Source organism: Pararge aegeria, chromosome 26, assembly GCF_905163445.1.
Source record: "Pararge aegeria chromosome 26, ilParAegt1.1, whole genome shotgun sequence".
Taxonomy (NCBI): domain Eukaryota; kingdom Metazoa; phylum Arthropoda; class Insecta; order Lepidoptera; family Nymphalidae; genus Pararge; species Pararge aegeria.
The window spans coordinates 653,217-674,106 of record NC_053205.1 but is presented as its reverse complement, the minus strand read 5'-3'; the positions used below and the strand labels follow the sequence as shown (position 1 = coordinate 674,106).

The window sequence follows — 20,890 nt, the reverse complement described above, 5'->3', positions numbered from 1 at the left end:
GGAGAGTCATCTGTGTATATGAAAAAGTGTCGTCAAAATGTATTAAATTAGGATGGCGCCACATTTGCATCAGGGTAACTCTTAAAAGAAGCGCCAAATATAAATATTGTTAGAGTAGGCTTGAAAAATAAACAAGGAAGTATGGAGATACAAGGAAGTAAGGTTATATTTACCACAATATTTTGTACAACGTAAGTTGTTGAAATTCTCAATAATTAACTACTTTAGTCGATAATGACATTATTTTTTTAACTCGGCATACTTCAATTCATCTACGATTGCTACATTCATACCATACCCTGTGCATCCACCAGCGCCATTGTGGAGGATTTTTGAACTGTTATTTAGCGCATACAACTGACACAACGCAGACACTTTTTCAACTTTTCTCCCATATAAGATGACTCTCCTTACCTCTACCCTCCATAACTGTGATGATAAACATTGAAACACAGCCAAAAACAAACTTCAATACTACGTTTAATAGGTTCTGTCCTGACTGAAGAATTATTCCTAAAAGAGAACTTGGAAACTTTGATTTAAATTATGATATTGCTGAGTCTACTGCTAACTTCTTTTGTTTTAACGTGTGCAGAAGTTGATTCACAAGACTACTGCTATGCAAAAGGCCAATCGTGTAGCACAGAAACACCAAGAGATGAAAAGTTCGTTTTGTACGATGTAAATCCTCCTGAAGGTTTTAATTTAAGGCGCGACGTCTACATGAGGTTTGCAATTATGATGTCAGAGGCTAAAAAACACGAGAGGCGACAAAACTGGAATTTAGTTTTACCGCCATGGTTCAACTTATATCACTGGAAGACTGCTGACTCAAATAAACCGGTCCCATGGAGTATGTTCTTTGACGTTGAATCGCTTAAAGCATTCGCTCCAGTGGTAGAACTGTTCGAACTCTTTTCAAAAACCAAGAGAAAGTATTTAGAAATCGATAGATTGTATGTGTTACAAAATTTCCCGGACGCTTTCGAAAATGGTGTTTTCGACGATAAATGGGAGATAGATCGAAATTGTGACTACAGTGGAAGTTTCTGGGGCTACAAAAACATAACAGTCAAAGAAACAATATGTGTAAAATATCAGGGACAGATATCAAAGCTGTGGGAATTAATCTCATTGCATAGCGCAGATAAGTATGTTATGTTTGCCCATGGAGAGATACCATTACACGATTATTATGGTTCCAAGACCTTCTGGGATTGCAGGAAGAGCATGAAATTCAATAAAAATCTTATAAATAAAGCCAAAAAATTCATTTACGAGAAACTGGATTGCAATGAAAACCAATGTAACACATACATTAGTGTTCATTGGAGGAGGCAGGATTTTGCTAGAGCCCGTATAAGCGAAGTGCCATCACTACTGGGAACTGCCATACAGATTGATAAAGCAATCAAAAAGTATCACTCCACCATTGATTATATTTTTATTGCATCTGATGCGCAGAATTCAGAATTAATACAGCTAGAGCATCAACTCAAACATTTGGGATATAAGGTTCATTTTTATATCCCAAGTAAATTGGATCTAGAACAATTCAGTGATGGTGGTATAGCGATTATAGATCAAATAATTTGTTCACATGCAGCATACTTTATCGGCACTCATGAAAGTACGTTTACATTTAGGATACAAGAAGAGAGGGAGATTTTAGGTTTTAAGAGTAGTACTACTTTCAATAGGCTCTGTCCTGACACAGGGAAGTGTTCAGAACCATCAAAATGGACTATTGTCGATTAAGTATTAAATCTAAATAGGTTAAATTTTGGATTTTAATAATTATTATTTTTGTGTTCATGGGCTGATAGTTTAACATGAAGCATTTGAGTAATAATGGTTGATGTACTTCACAATAACTAATAATTTTTAGTCTTTATGATCTTTGATCTGTAGTTAAACTTTGCTAACTTCTAGACTGACAATGCCATGCATTTTGAAAACTTCTTTACAGTTAAATATTGTACAATATCTAACTATCCTTTAAAAATGAGGACTGTATAAACTATGATGTTTAGCTGCACTTGCTTACTACTAATTTTGTAATTTTGATAAACTGTTTTGACCTACAGTTGGACTAAATATCAATTTTATAAATTTAGGTGCTGTAAGACTTGATGAAAAAGGCATAAACTAATTTTAGACATTATTTGTATGAGAATTGTAGCTTTGTGGTAAAGAACTTTAGCAGCGATTGCCAGTCTTAGTTTCAAATCCTGTCAGTTCTGAAATTTTAATATTATGCATTTTAAAATTTATGAAATTGCTAACTTCTAGGCTAACAATGCAGTTGAATTGTAGCTTTTAAAATTTAATCTATGTGTAATGTTTACAGAATTTAGAAGCAAGAAGTACCGTTGCTTTTATTTTTAACTGTTTTTACTGTTACGTGTGAATGAGATACTGTATCTCATAATTTTAAGTAAGTTACGTAATAATAAAAACCAAAGAATTTAAAATAAATTTATAGAATGTTTACATTAAAATTTATTACTTTTATTCAAAAATAATAAAAAGCACATCCTGATTTGTTAAGTAATTATGAAGATAATTTGAGCAAGAAGCAAGAATAACAGTCTCCAGTTTTATTGTACCTTGTTCTTTTGAATGCTTGAATTTCAAGAATATTTGACTCAGAAACTGAATGCAGTTTTGTTTTGTTAATTGTAACTAAATTTATTTGATTTTCATTGGAGAATAAGCTTTTATTGAACTTGGCTTCTTAAAAATATAAAATCGAAGTATATCACGCAAATCCTAAATAGATCGAATAGTATACTCAATGTCCGAGGCAAAGAGGATATTAACAAAATTATTACAAACGTACTGTTTGTATACGCTTCGACTCCGCTATGTAAACTGCTATGTACTCTGTCAAGTCTGGGCTCTAATATCGGTTCACTGATTTGATTACTATTGTCCATGGAGTATAGAGGTAAGGAGAGTCATCTGTGTATATGAAAAAGTGTCGTCAAAATGTATTAAATAAGGGTGGCGCCACATATGCATCAGGGTAACTCTTAAAAGAAGCGCCAAATATAAATATTGTTAGAGTAGGCTTGAAAAATAAACAAGGAAAGAGAAACTTCTTTTTTATAAATTTTTAATAGTGTTTTTTAATTTATTCTTAAGCATTGTTAATAATTTAAAAAAAAAAGAAAAATAATAAATGATAGTATAATTAAATATTAAAAATAAAAAAAAAATATCGCAAGTATTGATTTTATGATAATAATTTGTCATTTTTCGATTCATTTTAGTTTTATTTTTTGCTAATTCGTAACGCTTATTCTCTGACTTAGCCAAAAAATGGGCGCGCATAACAATATAAATATCTATAACCTTTGCAGTTAAACTATTTTCATGTTGCAAGCACCCAATTTTCATAACAGTTTCTTTTCTGAGTTCCATAGTTATTCCGCAAATTGTTTCTACATTAGTCAAGTTTTTACTGACAGCTCTTAACACACACGTTTCCAATTGCTTTGTCATATTAAATAATTGATTACTTGCAAACCGCAGTCAACCATATAAGTCCATTTTATTGATAACATCATTACCCATAACTGCTCTGTTATTCACTCACTTTTTCATAAAATTAAATGTTTATATATCAATAACCGTACTATTTACTGTTTACGAAATAAAATCACTCTAAACGCACGTTTGGTTATAATAACGTAAGTTGTTGAAATTCTCAATAATTAACTACTTTATCTACTTTAGTCGATAATGACATTAAATTTTTTAACTCGGCATACTTCAATTCATCTACAATTGCTATAATTGCTACATTCATACCATACCTTATGCATCCACCAGCGCCATTGTGGAGGATTTTTGAACTGTTATTTAGCGCAACAACTGGACACTTTTTCAACTTTTCTCCCATATAAGATTACTCTCCTTACCTCTATACTCCATGCTATTGTCTAAAAAACCAGCGCGTTTTTAAAAAATCGTATTTATTAAATATCGAAATATATCACTCAAATCCTTAATAGAACGAATAGTATATTCAATGTCCAAGGCAAAGAGTATATTGACAAAATTCTTCCAAACGTACTGTTTGTATGAGCTATGGCTCGGCTGTCAACTGCTATGTACTCTGTCTAGTCTGGACTCTAGTATCTGTGGCTTATTGATTTGTTTACTATTGTCTAAAAAACTGCGGGTTTTTAAATAATCGTGTTTATTAAATTTATTTGGTTATTCTAAAGGTAAGGCCTTCAGGGGGACAGAGACGTGTCACGTTATTATACAATTTATTTATTCCGTTAACTCTTTGTTTAAAGCGTGTGTTATAATAATAGTGAAACCTCGAACCATTTCTTTTATAAAACACTTGAAAACGCCTATTATACTTATTAGTACTGGACATGGATAAAATCTTGGTTGCAGCCAGCAATGGTTTGTATTTGTGCAGTGCTATTAGATTTAAGAAGGCATCCGTGGCTCCACTTTAGGCCTTTAAGCCCTACGGCTTAAAGTGTTTTCGGAGCCACGGACTAATATATCAAATTGAGCTTAATGTTCTTCCTTAAACATGGAATGTGTTTTGAATTTGTAATGTAAGCCAGCGTTACTCCAAGACTAATGTAATTCTTATAATTCGTGTAGAATTAAATTTAGATAATGCAGAAGAATGCCCAGTGGGCAGGTGCTCGACTTCACTTTCGTTCTTCTCAGGCCGACTTTTCAAAGTTACGTGCGTTTTAAGTAATTAAAATATCACTTGCTTCAACGGTGAAGGAAACATTGAGAGGGCAGACAGTTCTACATACTGCTCTCAAAGACTACCTGTATGCACCGGGCCAGCGTGGTGGACGGCCTTATCCGTTTCTCATTTTGGGAGGAGACCACTTGCCCTAGTAGTGGGCCTGTAAAAGGTTGATATGATGATGATGTATGCATAAGACAAAGTGAGACCTAGCTTTGGAATAAAACAATACTCGGTAGAATGATCTGTCAGTATCAGATGTATTGAGATGTGGCACGTTATTGCTGTTTTTATCAATTTGGTTTGACTGCCGATTGGCGCAGTTTGAAGCGACCCTGTTTTCTGAGTGCAAGGTTGTGGGTTCGATTCCCACAACTGGAAAATGTTCGTGTGATGAGCATGAATATTTTTCAGTGTCTGGGTGTTTCTATGTATATTATAAGTATTTGTGTATATGTATTATTCATATAAATATTCATCAGTCGTCATAGTACTCATAACACAAGCTACACTTACTTTGGGGCTAGATGACGATGTGTGTATTTTCGTAGTATATTTATTATTATTATTATATTTATTATTATATAAAATTTTTGGGAAACAACAGGATTTGAATCTGCGACTCTCTGGCAATGGCGGCTTGAGCACTTTAATTTTATATTGAGAATTCCTCCAAGCGTGTGTATAAAACACTAATAAAAATTATAAATTTATTGCTATTTATTATATTAAATTATCTTTTTATTTGTTTCAGGCTTGAGGAGAGAAGAACCTGTAAGTAATTTATTTTCGTTCTTGTTAATAAATACAACATAGTGTTGGAATTGTTAAATTCAAATTCAAATTCAAAATTTCTTTATTCATGTAGGCCTAGCACAGGCACTTATGAAGCGTTCATAAATATTTGTTTACATAATTGTAACGGGATGGTGATAATTTTGTTCGCCAACTTAAACCTCAAGCTACGAGGGTTCCAAACGCACCCTGGTTTAAGAAGAGCCCAACAAACCTGCTGTTCGCAGAGTATGGCAAATTAAGCTTAATTTTCATGACAGAGCTTGAGTCCGGGGAAGTACCAAAACCATTGTACAACTTAATAATGAGGAGTTGGATTTGGTGGATACGACAATCTTTTTAGGAATAACTTTAAAAAAGATTAAAAAAGATTCGTCATATGACAAACATAGAAACTGCTAGGCTTGTTTATTTTAGTTATTTTCACAGCATTATGTCCTATGGCATTTTATTATGGGGTAATGCTGCTGATATAGATTCTATTTTCGTCCTGCAGAAAAGGGCTGTTCGTGCGATATATATAATGGGCCCAAGAGAGTCAATAAGGGATAAATTTAAAGAAGTTAAAATAATGACGGTGCATAGTCAGTACATATATGAAAATTTAATTTATGTCCATAAAAATATATCAAAATTTAAAAAGAAAATGCACTGTAACAATATTAATATTAGAAGCAAAAATAAACTCGTTGTGCAGTTTACTAGGCTACACAAAATTGCAAATTCATTCAAGGGCAATTGTATATTATTTTACAACAAATTACCAAATGAAATCTTTGAGTTGTCTCTCAATAAGTTCAAAGTTTATATAAAACGTAAGCTTACAGAAAAATCCTATTATAACATTAAGGATTATTTAAACGATAAAAAAGCTTGGGTGTGAATTGCTCTAGCTTCATAGCTTAATTTAAATTTACTGGAAGATGGTGATAACAAAAAAATAAATTTACCCGGCTAAGTTTGTTGTGGGCTCTTCTTAGACCAGGGCGCGTTTGGAACCCTCGTAGCTTTAGATTTAAGTTGGCGAACGAAGTTATCACCATCCCCTTACAATTATGTAAACAATTATGTATGAACGCTTCATAAGTGCCTGTGATAGGCCTACATGAATAAAGAAATTTTGAATTTGAATTTGAATTTTACTACTACCTACTACTGCCAAGTAGCATTGCTCTGTTTCAGCCTGACAGGTACGAATAGGCACATAGATGGCACTTTTGATGTGTTGATTACTGTATACAGAATGTGTACATAGCAGTGAGTAGTGATGGCGATAACTACATTCGTAAACTTAAAACTAAAGCTACGAGGGTTCTGAAGATTGGTCTAAGAAGAAGCCCACAACAAAATTAGCCGGGTGTTCTTTTTGTTATCACCATCTCACATTGTCATTTGAAATTTTTCAAGAAGTATCCTGGTAAAAGCAATTTACACCCAAGCTTTTTTTGCCGTTTACGTAATCCTTTGTACTGTAATAAGACTTTTCTATAAGCCTTCGCTTAGTACAAACTTTGAACTTTTTTTTGGTAACTGGCTACAGACCAGACAGGAGAAAATTTAGAAGTTATAAATTTCCAAATTGCCCCAGCCGGAAATCGAACCACACCACACCGCACCGCTCACCACTGCGGTAGGGAGTTCGTCAGGCAAATTTGACTTACGCAGTTTTGTTAGCTAAGCATACATATTATTTCTGTGACTTACGCACGCGACACGCCGCAACGTAACACCATGTATCCAATAATATATAATAGTCTTAGATCCCGCTGCAAAATCACTACGTTCATTAAGTAGTGAGTCAAACAAACATTTTTACATACTTTTATGAATAGGAGAATACAGTGATAACACCGCAGCCAGTCAAAAGTGGCCGCAAGTAATTTTAATTAAATTAATGTTAATTAATATTCATAAAAAAATTTCGTTCACCTCTCTTTGAAATAAAATATCATCCACATCTTAACAATGCATGTAAAGAATTCTAAAATCCATAGGTGCCGTTGCACACTCGGCCGCAACTACCTCGCAGCCAGGTGTAAGCAGGTAATATTTTGATATATTTATACGTTTATGACTTACACGGATGTTCTTTATATCAAATTAAAGCTAATTTTTTTTCTAATATTATGATATATTTCTACCTGTGAAAAAAAAAACCGCAAATTAGGAGTGCTATCTGTTAAAAACGCGAGATATCCGAGATAAAATGAGAGAGAGTTAGCGCGCAACGCCACTTGTTAGATGAGGATGGCGAATGCCGGCTGTGTGAGTATTTAAAGCCATTGCGCATGCGTCGATAGATAGGGTTCTCAACAGTGCAGCTGAGTTATTATTATATTATAACCACGTTTTGGAGCTCGTTATACACAACGCTGTTGATATTATTTATTTATTAACATTGATCAATGAGTTAACATTTGAAAAAAATGAAAAAGTGTTTTTTGTGTAGTAAAACTAATAATATATTGGATTTTAATAATTCGTCTTTTAAGAAGTGTTATTCAATGTTAATGTTTCGCCGCAAAAAAAAATATAAATATTTTAATATAATTTTAACCGTTGAATCTACTGATGATTTTGGATACCATAGGGAATGTGTGAAATTGGCATTCGCCATCCTCATCTAACAAGTGGCGTTGCGCGCTAACTCTGTCTCATTTTATCTCGGATATCTCGCGTTTTTAACAGATAGCACTCCTAATTTGCGGCTATTTATTCACAGGCAGAAAATATTAGAAAAAAAATTAGCTTTAATTTGATATAAAGAACATCCGTGTAAGTCATAAACGTATAAATATATCAAAATATTACCTGCTTACACCTGGCTGCGAGGTAGTTGCGGCCGAGTGTGCAACGGCACCTATGGATTTTAGAATTCTTTACATGCATTGTTATGGTGTGGATGATATTTTATTTCAAAGAGAGGTGAACGAAATTTTTTTATGAATAATAATTAACATTAATTTAATTAAAATTACTTGCGGCCACTTTTGACTGGTTGCGGTGTTATCAGTGTATTCTCCTATTCATAAAAGTATGTAAAAATGTTTGTTTGACTCACTACTTAATGAACGTAGTGATTTTGCAGCGGGATCTCGTACTATAACATGTTTTATCTCTTATCCTCAGAAAATAGAGGTCATTGCATACATAACGTGTTTAAATCGAATGCGTTCAATACGAAATCTATCGTCAACGGTAATAGGATCTGGAATGCCCTTCCAGCTTACATTTTCCCCAGTGCCTACGATATGAGTACCTTCAAATCAAGAGTGAATAGGCATCTTCTAGGCAAGCGCGCTCCACCTTAGGCTGCATCATCGCTTACCATCTGGTGTGATTGCAGTTAATCGCTCGTCTATAAACATAAAAAAAAGGTATGAGACAAAAAATTATGTTTCTTTTTAGAATTCAAGCGGAGTCAGTTTGTCAACGGATGTGGCGATGCCTTCACCCTCAAAGGCAGCTGCCAAGCGAAAGACTGACGGCTCGGAAGGTAAGATAAATTATTTATTATTTCATATCTCATGGAAAGCTTGCGTTTTTTATCTTAACTGCGGGTAGAAAACCGCTCAAGGTATTTGCCCCGCCGTACGCCACCTCAGCTTTGCATCAAATTCAGGTTTCATATACTTAGCTATTTTGTTGTTTTTTGATTTGTACCCTTCGACAGGCAAAGAGTTGAGAATATACAGAACCCTCATTCAGTCATTATTGCACGCAGTTCATTGTGTCCAAAAACAGTGAAAACGCTCCGCACGCGTACCACTTCACACTTTCACAATGTTGCTAGCACACACACTTTTCCCACTTTCCCCATTCTATGGTAAACGTTTCGAACATTAAACATTTTCGAGGTAAAATAATTACTGTCAACTGCTTAAATGAATGAATTTTTGATGCTTAAGTATTAAGATATACTAGTCGTGTATACGGTTTCTGTATGTTCTTCTAAGAGGACAGGCAAAGATCATTTGCCATGCAGCCTAAGAGCCTATTCAGTCGTTTTATTTTTTTAATAGACTACGTCTATGAATTAAATGTAGGCAGATGATGTTGGCACATAAACAAACTGTTTGGTTTGATAAATTTTGAGGTAAATCTTTCACGGTTGACAATAAATTAAGTTGACGTGCTTATTTATTCCAACTACGTCATTGACTGATAGTAAATGATAATAATAATTTAAAAATAAACATGACTCGCTCCAGCGCCCGCATGCGCTGAAAAGTTTAAGGTACTTTTTTTTTTTTTTGTGAAAATGAGTAAAAGTATGAAAATTAAGCTAAATTTGCTATACTCCGCGAATAGCAGGAGAATCTGTATGGTGTAATTTATAATTACTTCAATCCGTATACTCCACACCAAACAGATCCTCGGCAATGTACCCTCTACGCACGTTTCGAATTCACTTTACAATGAATAATTGTTAAGACGACATCTCCTAAGGAAGCTCCGGTTTCGGAGCGAAACGTGCGTAGAGGGTACATTGCCGAGGATCTGTTTGGTGTGGAGTATACGGATTGAAGTAATTATAAATTACATCATACAGATTCTCCTGCTGTTCGCGGAGTATAGCAAATTAAGCTTAATTTTCATAATATATAATGGATTTCCGCAAAGTAACGCCTGCTTCTATCCAATATTGTGAAAAATGAGATTATGAGGCGTGCACTTTTGGATTTTTTACTCATTTACTTGCATCCATGTATGTATATGTTTTTTCCTTTTACGCCATTGGTTGCCTGGAAGAAATCGCTATGTAGCGATAAGGCCACCAAATTGTACTCTCTTGATATGTATTTATATCTCTGTAACTACTTTTTTTTCTTTGGTGTACAATAAAAGTATATTCATTCATTCATTCATTCATTTATCCATCCCAGTAGCAATAAGAAACAGTTTGACCCTTTTAATTATTACAAATACACGATTTCAGGATTCTTATTACAATATACTGTACTACATAAAATAAGGAATTCATTTAAAGGAAATTGTATACAATTTTATAATAAATTACCAGTTGTCATCTTGGAGATGTCTCTGAAAAAGTTCAATGTTTGTATTAAACGTAAGCTTATAGAAAAGTCCTATTATAGTATTAAGGACTACGTCAAAGATAAAAATGCTTGGGTGTAAATTATTGTTCTAACCAGCTCTAACCATTATTGCTTCTTTAATTTTAAATGACATTGCGAGAGGGTGATAACAAAAAAAAAATAACAACCGGCTAAGTTTGTTGTGGGCTTCTTCTTAGACCAGGGCGCGTTTGGAACCCTCGTAGCTTTAGTTTTAAGTTGACGAATTTATTTATCGCCAAATTTATTTATCAACTCACTCCTATGTCATATTTTACATGTAATGTACACATCAAAAGCGCCATCTATGTGCCTATTTGAATAAAGAAATATTTGACTTTGACTTTGACTTTACTAGTAGAAATATATAAATCAGATGTCAGAATAATTAGTTACTATTAAAGATCGTCAATTTAATAAATCTATTGTAACATGAAATAATTGCTCAGCCAATTGTTTAGACATTCAATTATTTTAATAATTATTGTGTGTGAGCAGCGACTCATAAAGCCGAGAAGGCTTTTTGAGTCGAGTGTCGAACACGTCAAAACACACGTCATTTGCATAAAATCTTACAAAATTAAAGGTTTAAAAAAATATCGGCGAATTGAGGGTAGCTTCTAGTGAATTGGTTTCCCCAGTCGCCCACTGTTGTATCGGTTCATTGTTGAATCTCGCAGTAAATTTGTTGTTTATTTTTTGTTGAAATCAATTCGAAATACCACACTGAAGCTATTTTAACCAATAGAAACTGTTGTAGAAAGAAAGTGTTTTAGTGTATTTAGTTGTATTTTGTGTGTGTTTTCATCGGATTCGACAAATGTGCGAGGTTCGACTTAATGAACTGACTCTTTACGATGGTAAGTCGAAGTATTCATTCACGAAGTCATTGGCGAAGCGGTGAGCGCTGAGCGGAAGCCACGGGTTCGGTTCCCGGCACGGGCAAAATTGGAATCTATAATTTTTTAATATTTTCTCGTCTGTTGGGAGGCTTCGGCCGTGGTTGGTTACCACCCTATTGACAAAGTCTTGCCGCCAAGCGATTTAGTATTCCGGTATGCTTTCGCGTAGTAACCGATTAGGTATAAGTTAAATATAACTGCCTTAAGCTGAAGTGGAATAAAAAAAAAACGTGTGTGTGTGTCTTATGTACACGCGATAGACGTTATTCTTCTTTGGCGTAACAGGATAAAAATCTTTTCAAAATTTTTATCTTTCGCCATATTCTGCGTTTGTAGAAAAAACTACTCTAACAGCAGAAAAAGAATAGAATAGAAAAACTTTATTGCAACCCAACACAATAGGAAAAATACAAGTAAAACAGTAATAGTACTTAGTGCTAGGGTGCAAAGGCGGCCTTATCACTAAAAGTGATCTTTCAAAGGCAACCTGAGCGTAAGAAGCCGATAAAAAATTGGAAAGTGGATGGTGCATAAAGTATGTTAAAAAAAAAAACTTTCAAGAACATACATACTTCATTTACATATTAACTACACAAATACCGATATAAAAGGTATTTAATACATTGAATGATTTATTACAACGCATCATCTAGTTATCTCATATCGGAAAACAAAGATTCATCATTAAAATTTGATATTTTGTTTGTACAATTGAATCAATTAAATCACCGGAATGTCAAACCTTTTATTAAAAACAAAATTGTTGACTATAGCTAACTTCAGGGTGTCGGTATTTCGTGACGGTGTGCGCGCGCATCGTAAAATTTACTTTCATAATTTTACCTAACCTAACCTAACGCTCCAAAAGAAGTATTATTTCAAAAAGTTAAATATTTCTTATTTAAATAGGTAGAATAGGTAGAAGCATCCGGCTTCATCTCTCACAAGATAGAAAAATGAATTTTAAAATGTAAAATGTAAATTGTTGATATTGGAAAAGAGCAACTGCTGAGTTTCTTGCCGGCTTCTTCTCGGTAGAATCTGTCTTCCGAACCGGTGGTAGAGTCACTGCAGATAGACAGACTTGACGTTTCAAAACTGTTTATATTAGGCCTACTTGAAATAAATGATTTTTTTTTTTAAATATGCATACTAGTTAGAAAAAGACTTACCGAAGTCATACATACATAAATTACTTTTGAAACTAAATCACATCTATTGTGATACACGAAATAGGCATAAATTAAGATTTACAAAGACTTGAACTAAGTATGGCACTAAAACTATACAGGTTGAGGGAGCAGATTTTTTGCGAGAAATCTTTTAAATCATTTAAAAAAAAATAAAAAAGCATCGTTTAAATTTTTTTATGAACGCGCCAACATTTGTATTTTAGTGTTTGTTTTGTTTTTGTATCACACTAAACTAGATAATATATTTCCACTTCTTTATGTTAACTTTTAATTTCTCATTAAGTGAAACTGTTTCTTTTGAGAATAAATGTCTTTAAACGAATACAATTTAAATTTTTCCAGAATTTAATAATCCATTTATTATCACGTTAAATTAAATTATTCATTAACTTTATCTGGACCAACTTCCGGTGTAAACAGTGCGCCGTGCGGTTTCCTTATATATTATACTAGCTGTTGCCCGCGACTTCGTTTGCGTTTGATTTTGTTTTTTGATATGGCATTAAATTTAGTTGTAGATCAAAAAAAAAATTAAAGAATTCAGTATCGCTAAGCCTTAAATGAGGAGTTTGCTGCCGTCCGCTGAGGAGTTCTGTCCTCTATCTCCAACCACAGTTTAAGCAAAATTAAACACTTATTATAACCTCTATAGTAAAAAAATAATAATTTAAATCGGTAATAATTTCTCGGGAGCTGTGGTGAAAAATCGTCAAACACTTTCATCCCCTCTCCCAAAGGAACCGAGCTTAATGTCGGGATAAAAAGTATCCTTTATTACTTCTAACACTTCCAAAAATATGTGTACAAAGTTTCATGAGGATCGGTTAAGTAGTTTTTGCGTGAAAGCGTAACAAACACACTTACATTGACATTTATAATATTAAGTAGGGATTATTGTATGCATACAATATGTTTGTTTGTCTGTGCCGCTTAAATTGTCACACCTCCCTGGCGCAACGGTGAGCGCTGTGGATTTAACTAAGGGGCCCTGGGTTCGATTCTCGGCTGAGGCAATTTGGGAATTTATAATTTCTGAATTCTCTCTGGTCTGGTCTAGTGGGCCGTGGCTAGTTTACCACTCTACCGATAAAGACGTGCCGCTAAACGATTTGGCGTTCCGGTGCGATGTTGCGTAGAAATCGGTTAGGGGTATGACTACCATACTTCCTAACAGGTTAGCCCGCATCTTAGACTACATCATCACTTACTACCAGGTGAGATTGCAGTCAAGGGCTAACCTGTAGTGGAATAAAAAAAAAACACTTGGCGTGATCCGTGCAATCCAAACTACCCTTAGTAATATTTAAATGCGAATGCGTGATGTTGTATGTTTATCTATCCTTACTTTACTCTTTAACAAAGCAACTTTTCGACTGGAATTTTTGCATAGTGTTAGTTAAAAGAACGTAGAGTAACATAGGCTACTGTTTATCCTAGGGAAACAAACGATTCCCACGGGATTTGTAAAAAACTGTAATAAAAGCGGACGAAGACCGTGGGCAACAACTCGTAATAATATAAATGCGAAAGTGTTTTCTTTTTTGTGTGTCCGTACTTCACGCCCTAACTTAGCAAACAATCGACTTTATTTTTGTAATAGAGTTACTTGAGTACTGGCACCGAACCCGGGCCCTCCCACCTAAAATAATCTAACCACTGCGCCAGTGAAGTGTGCGTACTGAAAGTATTAATTGAAAACATTAACCGTGCCAAAGTCGGCAGCATTTACTAGTTTTTTTTCCTAATAAAGCGATAAGTTAAACACTTGACCCCTAACAGGAATATCGTTAAAAACATCACGTCATTCCAAACGCGCAGTTAATTTCAACCCGAAGTCAGTACGTGCAAATACCTCAAAATGTTATTACCAATTTATGTTATTTCCGTGTTGTTGAATATAATAGCTAAAAGTAACAACTATAATATAAAAACAGCGAAAAATCCAGACTTTGATATAAGAGTGAGGAGAGCGACGAATGTTCAAGATGGCAATATCGATTTAAATGAAGGAAATCCGAAAAATAGTGAATTGCAAAAATTAGTAACGCTATATGAAGCTGCGCTAGAGTTGAAGAATTCTGATTTTGATGATGGATTCAAAGGTGATGCGGACAGTGCTAATACAATCAATAGTGATATTATAACCAATGGTGGAGTTACAGAATTAAAGAGTTGGGCGAATGATGATGCAATAAAAAAAATCACGAACAATTACGACAACAATATCGAAATGCCAGAGAGTATAGATTTGCGAGTTAAGAGAGCTCCATATATCCTGAATTGTAGTTCTGCACTGTCCTGGGTTACTGGGACCAGTTGTGCTGAAATAAATACGGAAAATGATGGGCACAAACTAGAAAATCCCAATGAGAATGTTGCAAAAGAACACAATTCGATGGAAAAAGATAAATTAGATGCATTTTCTGGAAAAATAATTGTCCCAATATCTAAGATAGAAAAAAGCCCTTCCAAAAACGATACAAAAACACAAAACTCAGAAGAAAGCTTATCTAAGTATTTAGATACTGTTGCCGATTTTGACGAGCAGAGAAAAGACATAGCTGAAGAAGGAAAACGAAAGATTCAATCTCAAAGTCTTGTAAAAGAAGAAGAAAAAATACCTCAACTAGAGAAGGTGCCAAAACCACCGTCAAAGGAAAACAATGTCCCTGAGTTTAATATTAAAACTACCTCTAATTTGACAGGTATAGATATTGATACTGTAGAGGATAAAAATAATACCCTAAGTCCCGTTGTGTCAGAAAAGGCTTTAAAAATACTTGAAGCGTTCGATGAAATAGACGATTTGCTCAACATACAAGTCATAGAAAGCAATGTTGAAGAAGAAATAATATTTGATGGCAAAGGTATTATAAATCAAACGAAATCGGTAGAAGAATACGAATTAGTAGTAGATATGACTTACTGCTGTAAAAAACAAAACGAAACAAAGTCAGGTCTTGCTAAAGGACAAGGAGAAAATAACTTTAAGCATGTAAAAAAGGATTCAAAAAATAATAGAATTAAAAGGGACGCATCACCTGAGAACAGTGTTAGTCGTTTTATGAGCAATCTCTACACAAAAGTATATAACATTGTTTATCCGAAAAAAGGCGAGGACGATAACAATAATTTAAAAGTTAGTGAAACCAATTTCCATAATTCTTATGATAATGCTAACCGAAATGATGGTTACAATCAATATAGTAAACCCATGGATGATAAAAGTATAACCAATAGTGCTTATACAAATAATAACAATGGTGACATTGGTTATAATCCATCTGATAGTTACGGTGACGTTAACATGTATGTTTACAATGACCCAACAAAAGGTTACAAGTCACCCATTAATGGCTACCAGACAAATGGTTACTCGGCACTCACAGCTGTTTACCAGACACCCACAAGTGGTTATAAGGCACCCACAAGTGGTTACCAGGCACCCACATATGGTTATAAGGCACCCACAAGTGGTTACCAGGTACCCACAAATGGTTACCAGACACCCACAAATGATTATAATACACCCACAACTGGTTACCAGGTACCCGCAAATGATAACAAGATACCCACGAATGGTAAGAAGGCACCCACCAGTGGTTACCAGATACCCATAAATGGTTACAAGACACCCACAAATGGTTACCAGATACCCGCATATGATTACAAGACACCCACAAATGGTTACCAGACACCTACAAATGGTTACAAAGTACCCGTAAGTGGTTACCAGGCACCCGCAAATGGCTACCAAGTACCCACCAATGGTTACCAGACACCTACAAATGGCTACCAAGTACCCACAAATGGTTACCAGACACCCACAAATGGTTACAATACACGTACAAATGGCTACCAGACACCCACAAATGGTTACCAGACGCCCACAAATGCTTTTAACTCGGCACCGACTACTAATAATAACTATGCGAATGTTGATAGCCAACCAATAACTAACAGTGCTGCTAAATCGCTTAGCGGTTTCTATAGTAACCGTTATAGCAAACTAGAGAATGGAATTGATACGAATAACGCAACCAATCACGATAACGGCAATGGATACGGCTATGACACTTCGCTGAGTAACGATTTCGGTTATAACGTAACGGTCGGCAATGCAACGATTGCTAACAATTCACGGGAAAATAACGATACGGCGACGGACGCACCTATATTGGAAGGATGGGTTTTTGGCACTGCATTTAAATGTCAAAAAAATTTCAGATGGATTGGCGTCGCGTGCGTGCCGAAAAAACGTTCTTAAGTCGGTGATTTAAATCGTAGCTATGGCCAAACGCGCACATTACTGCCCTAGGGCCTTGATCTGCAATCTGCTCGAGCAATCAAAAAAAGTGCGTTAAAAAAAAAAAGAATATTTTTATTAAAATATTTATTTATACTCTTTATTTACGCACTACAAGTTTAAAAAAAACAGAATAAGAATAACAAATGATGAGAGAAATATTGTACGTACGTGCACGTACACCGTCACAAAAAAACCGACACCCTGAAGTTAGCTATAGTCAACATTATAGTTTTTCAAAAAAAAGTTAATATCAATATGTATAAGTTGCATGCTAAAATAAAAAATTGTCCTGTTCTTTAATTATGGAGAAATTATTTTTTGTGTTTCTTAAAAAACTTATTAATTAGATAATACGTTATAATAAAACTTTCATGTATTAAATGCCTTTTTTTCTATTGTTAGTGTTTTTTTTCTACAAACGTAGAATAAGGCTAAAGATAAAATTTTTCAAAACAAAATTATTTTGTTATTTATTCATTTTGCATCCATGCCTTCACATAGTCATGAAGCCCTGTCAGGGCATAGCAATAACAAACAGTTTGACCCTTATAACTATTACAAATACACGTTACCAGGATTCTAATTAGTGTTACTAGAAATATATATTAGGTGTCAGAATAATTAGTTACTATAAAAGATTAATAAATCTTTTTTAATATTAAATAATGGCTCAGCCAATTGTTTTGTCATAAAATTATGTTAAAAGCTACTGTGGTATGTCATGAAAATAAATTGAAATAAGACGATTATTTAATATCATATAACATAGTATTACTATACATTTATTATTTGATATTATCTACTTCTAAAATATACACCCGATTAGATAATGCATGTCGTGATTTTGAAGTCTATAAAGTTAGAAACTCATGGATATTGTAGAAACATTTTTGTAATAACCATTCTTTGATTTTCCTCTTAAAATGAATGTCATTGTTTTCTTCCCTAATGATATTCGGTATTTTATTATAAATTATGATAGATCTGAAATATGGACTACTTCGACCAACTATTTTAAGTTTATACCAAGGAAGTGCAAGCTTGGTTTTATGTCGGGCGCCAAATTTATGTTACGCCAAATATAACTTCGAACTCGTGTACGTTTATAGTTATCACCATCCAAAATTGCCATTTAAAATTATTAGGAGAGCAACCTCGTTAGAGCAATAATTCATACCCAAGCTTTTTTTTATCGATTACCGAGTCCTTTATACTATAATAGGACTGTAGCTACGTTACGTACGCCATCCCGCTAAAAGGACTTTTCCATAAGCTTACGTTTAATACAAACTTTGAACTATTTAAGAGATATCTCCAAGATGTCAATATATAGTTTATTGCTTTTCCGAAGCCGGGGTTAATGCTTAAGGAGTTCTTCCGGCACATCAGCTCCTTTATGGAAACGAGCATAAATTGCTTACCTATTTAAACCGTTATCGGAAGCGTAACTGCTTTCTGAGTAAAGGCTGTGGGTTCGATTCCCGCACTAGAAAACATTTGTGTGATGAACATGAATGTTTTTCAGTCAGTCATTTGACAGTTCTGACATGCATTTTAGAAGTTTTTTTTATTAAACCCAAATCCCTAATCGGTTTCAATAAAACATTGTACCGTGACGCTAAATCGCTTGGTAGGATTGTAACTAGCCAGACTAGATAAAATTCTTAAATTCTAAACCTCCTAAAGTGGCCCTGCGTGAGATCGAACATGGGACCGCCCACCTGAAACACAGCGCTCACGTTGGCGCCACTTCTTCTTCTTCTCAGTCGGTTCGCTCTTGTCAGAGCGGTCGTGGTCGTCTTTTAAGGGTTGTGGCACGCTTAACTATTCGTCGCCACTCCTCTCTGGCAGCTGCCTTTCTAGCACACTCATGTAAGGGGACAGCCACTGCAGCCTTTATTTGGTCAGCCCATCTCATGGGCGATCTTCCGCGTGATCTGGTGCCCTCGATTCTTCCTTGGACAACCAGACGTTCAATGGAGTCGTCTCTTCTGGATACGTGACCAAAGCACGTGAGAATACGAGCCTGTACTATGGAGGATAGACGTTGCGTGATGCCGAGTTCTTTAAGAATGGCCTTATTGGTCCGGAATGCATTCCAAGGTATCCTTAGCATTCTCCTCCAGCACCACATCTCAAGAACGTCTGTCTTCTTTTTCTCACTCTCCCGCAGGGTCCACGTCTCCGGAGCATAGAGGAATATGGGTAACACAAGCGCTCTAACTAGCCAGATTTTCGTGGCCTTGGTTATGTTATCGTCCCTCCATATTTTCTGCAACTTAAACAAAAATGAGTGTAGGCCAGTGTTATTGAACCGAATTGAATTTTAATGTAGTTTTTAAAGAGCGTCCATTTTTTTTCAGATTGCCAACCACCGGCGAAAAAGCCCGCACCAACCATCCGGGTCGATGGCGGTTTCAAATGGAACTTGCAGGTGAGTTCTGGAAATATTTTTGAATACTAATTATATTTGGCCTATTTCAAGTGACGGTTTTTTTTTTACTTGGTTGTCTATTTGTGTTACGCGTTGTACAGTGGTGACGGCAGGTCAGAATACAGTTGTCACAGCGGGAAGAGGAGGGTTCTTCCCGCGGGTGTGTACGATTAAGAGAATATAACGAAGAACGGACACCAGCGTTCCCTGTGCTCTTTGCGCATTGATTATGGGCGAACCAGTCCGTCCCGGAGAGGCCTTCAGTCCAGCTCTGGACTGTTATAAGTTTTTGGTGTGTTGTCCAGGACAATATAAAGATTGGACGGCCGATTGACGCTGTGGGCAGCGACCCTGCTTGTTTGTGCCGGATTGTTTGTGTGATGAACACGAAGTGTCCGGGTGTTTATCTATATTTTATAAGTATTAATGTAAATTATTCATAAAAAAATGTTCTTCAGTCATCTTAGCACCATAACACAACCTAGGCGTACTTTGGGGCTATATAGTCCGGTCAATCTAGACCAAAAAATTTGAGACATTTTATTCAAGGCCAAAGGTCGAGAAAATGAGTTACGACAATAATTTTATGATCTACAATTTTGAAGTTCGAATGTCTAAATTGACCGGACTACTAGATGGCGATGTATGTATTGTCGTAGTATATTTATTTATTTAATGGTACTAATCATCATAATCTACAAACGATGGACGATCGATCGCAATAAGGATTCATATGTGAGCCATTTTCTCATAATGGTTGCCTGGAAGAAATCACTATAAGTGATAAGGCCGCCTTTGTTACACAAATTTAATTGTACCTTTGTTGTTTTTGTCTCTTTTTTTTTTTTTTCTTGTGTGTAATGAAGTATTTGATTGATTGATGGACGTATACTGCTGGACATAGGTCTTTCGTAGAGCGTTCCAAAACACATGGTCCAGCAGGTCTGTCCACCTCGTTGGGAGCTAGCCAACACTGCGTTTACCCGTGTGCACTTCGACTTCCACCGGTTCTCCCAGCTACGTACAGTCGTTGCAAATTTAATCATTTCTTACTTATATGCATTTTTTATTACATCCACTGTACTGTACGTACAAAGTTACGCACTTTGCCGTAATTGTTTTTGAAGTTAGGTATACTTCTTTTGGCTCGTTAGGTAAAAATTATGAGAGTAAATTTTTATGATGCGCGCGCACACCGTCACAAAAAACCGTCACCCTAAATTAGAGACCCTAATTTCTATGATCAAAAAAGTAAAAGTATTGACATTTACATCTGATTGTATGAGCACTGACAACTGTATTAATGATATGTATTTATTTGTGATATTATAATAAACTTTATTTAACAAGATAATACGTTATAATAAATCAATGTATTAAATACCTTTTTTCTATTGTTAGTGTAATTTTTTCTACAAACGTAGAATAAGGCGATAGATAAAAT

At 35.0% G+C, this 20,890-nt stretch overlaps 2 protein-coding genes across 4 annotated transcripts in view; both read left to right on the top strand.

Annotated features, from left to right (window-relative positions):
• The first annotated feature begins 415 nt into the window (after positions 1–415).
• LOC120635443 (GDP-fucose protein O-fucosyltransferase 2) lies at positions 416–2,467 on the top strand. Its single transcript, XM_039906468.1, has one exon. It carries the CDS (start codon positions 547–549, stop codon positions 1,756–1,758), a length of 1,212 nt encoding a protein of 403 aa, XP_039762402.1. The 5' UTR covers positions 416–546; the 3' UTR covers positions 1,759–2,467.
• A 1,703-nt stretch (positions 2,468–4,170) lies between these two features.
• LOC120635119 (double-stranded RNA-specific editase Adar) overlaps positions 4,171–20,890 on the top strand; it is a 69,653-nt gene continuing 52,933 nt past the window's right edge. The window contains exons 1-4 of one of the 3 annotated variants that reach the window (XM_039906042.1): positions 4,171–4,235; positions 5,490–5,509; positions 8,939–9,026; positions 19,376–19,446. In XM_039906042.1, coding sequence (XP_039761976.1) covers positions 8,975–9,026; positions 19,376–19,446 — 123 coding nt within the window. In that variant the 5' untranslated portion in view covers positions 4,171–4,235; positions 5,490–5,509; positions 8,939–8,974. Of the gene's footprint in view, positions 4,426–5,489; positions 5,510–8,938; positions 9,027–11,268; positions 11,469–19,375; positions 19,447–20,890 lie in introns of those variants that run through there. The other 2 variants (XM_039906041.1, XM_039906044.1) reach the window with 2 other exon arrangements.

Excerpts from the sequence above, each read along its gene's own strand:
- LOC120635443 (XM_039906468.1), top strand. The coding sequence starts at position 547 with ATGATATTGCTGAGTCTACTGCTAACTTCTTTTGTTTTAACGTGTGCA.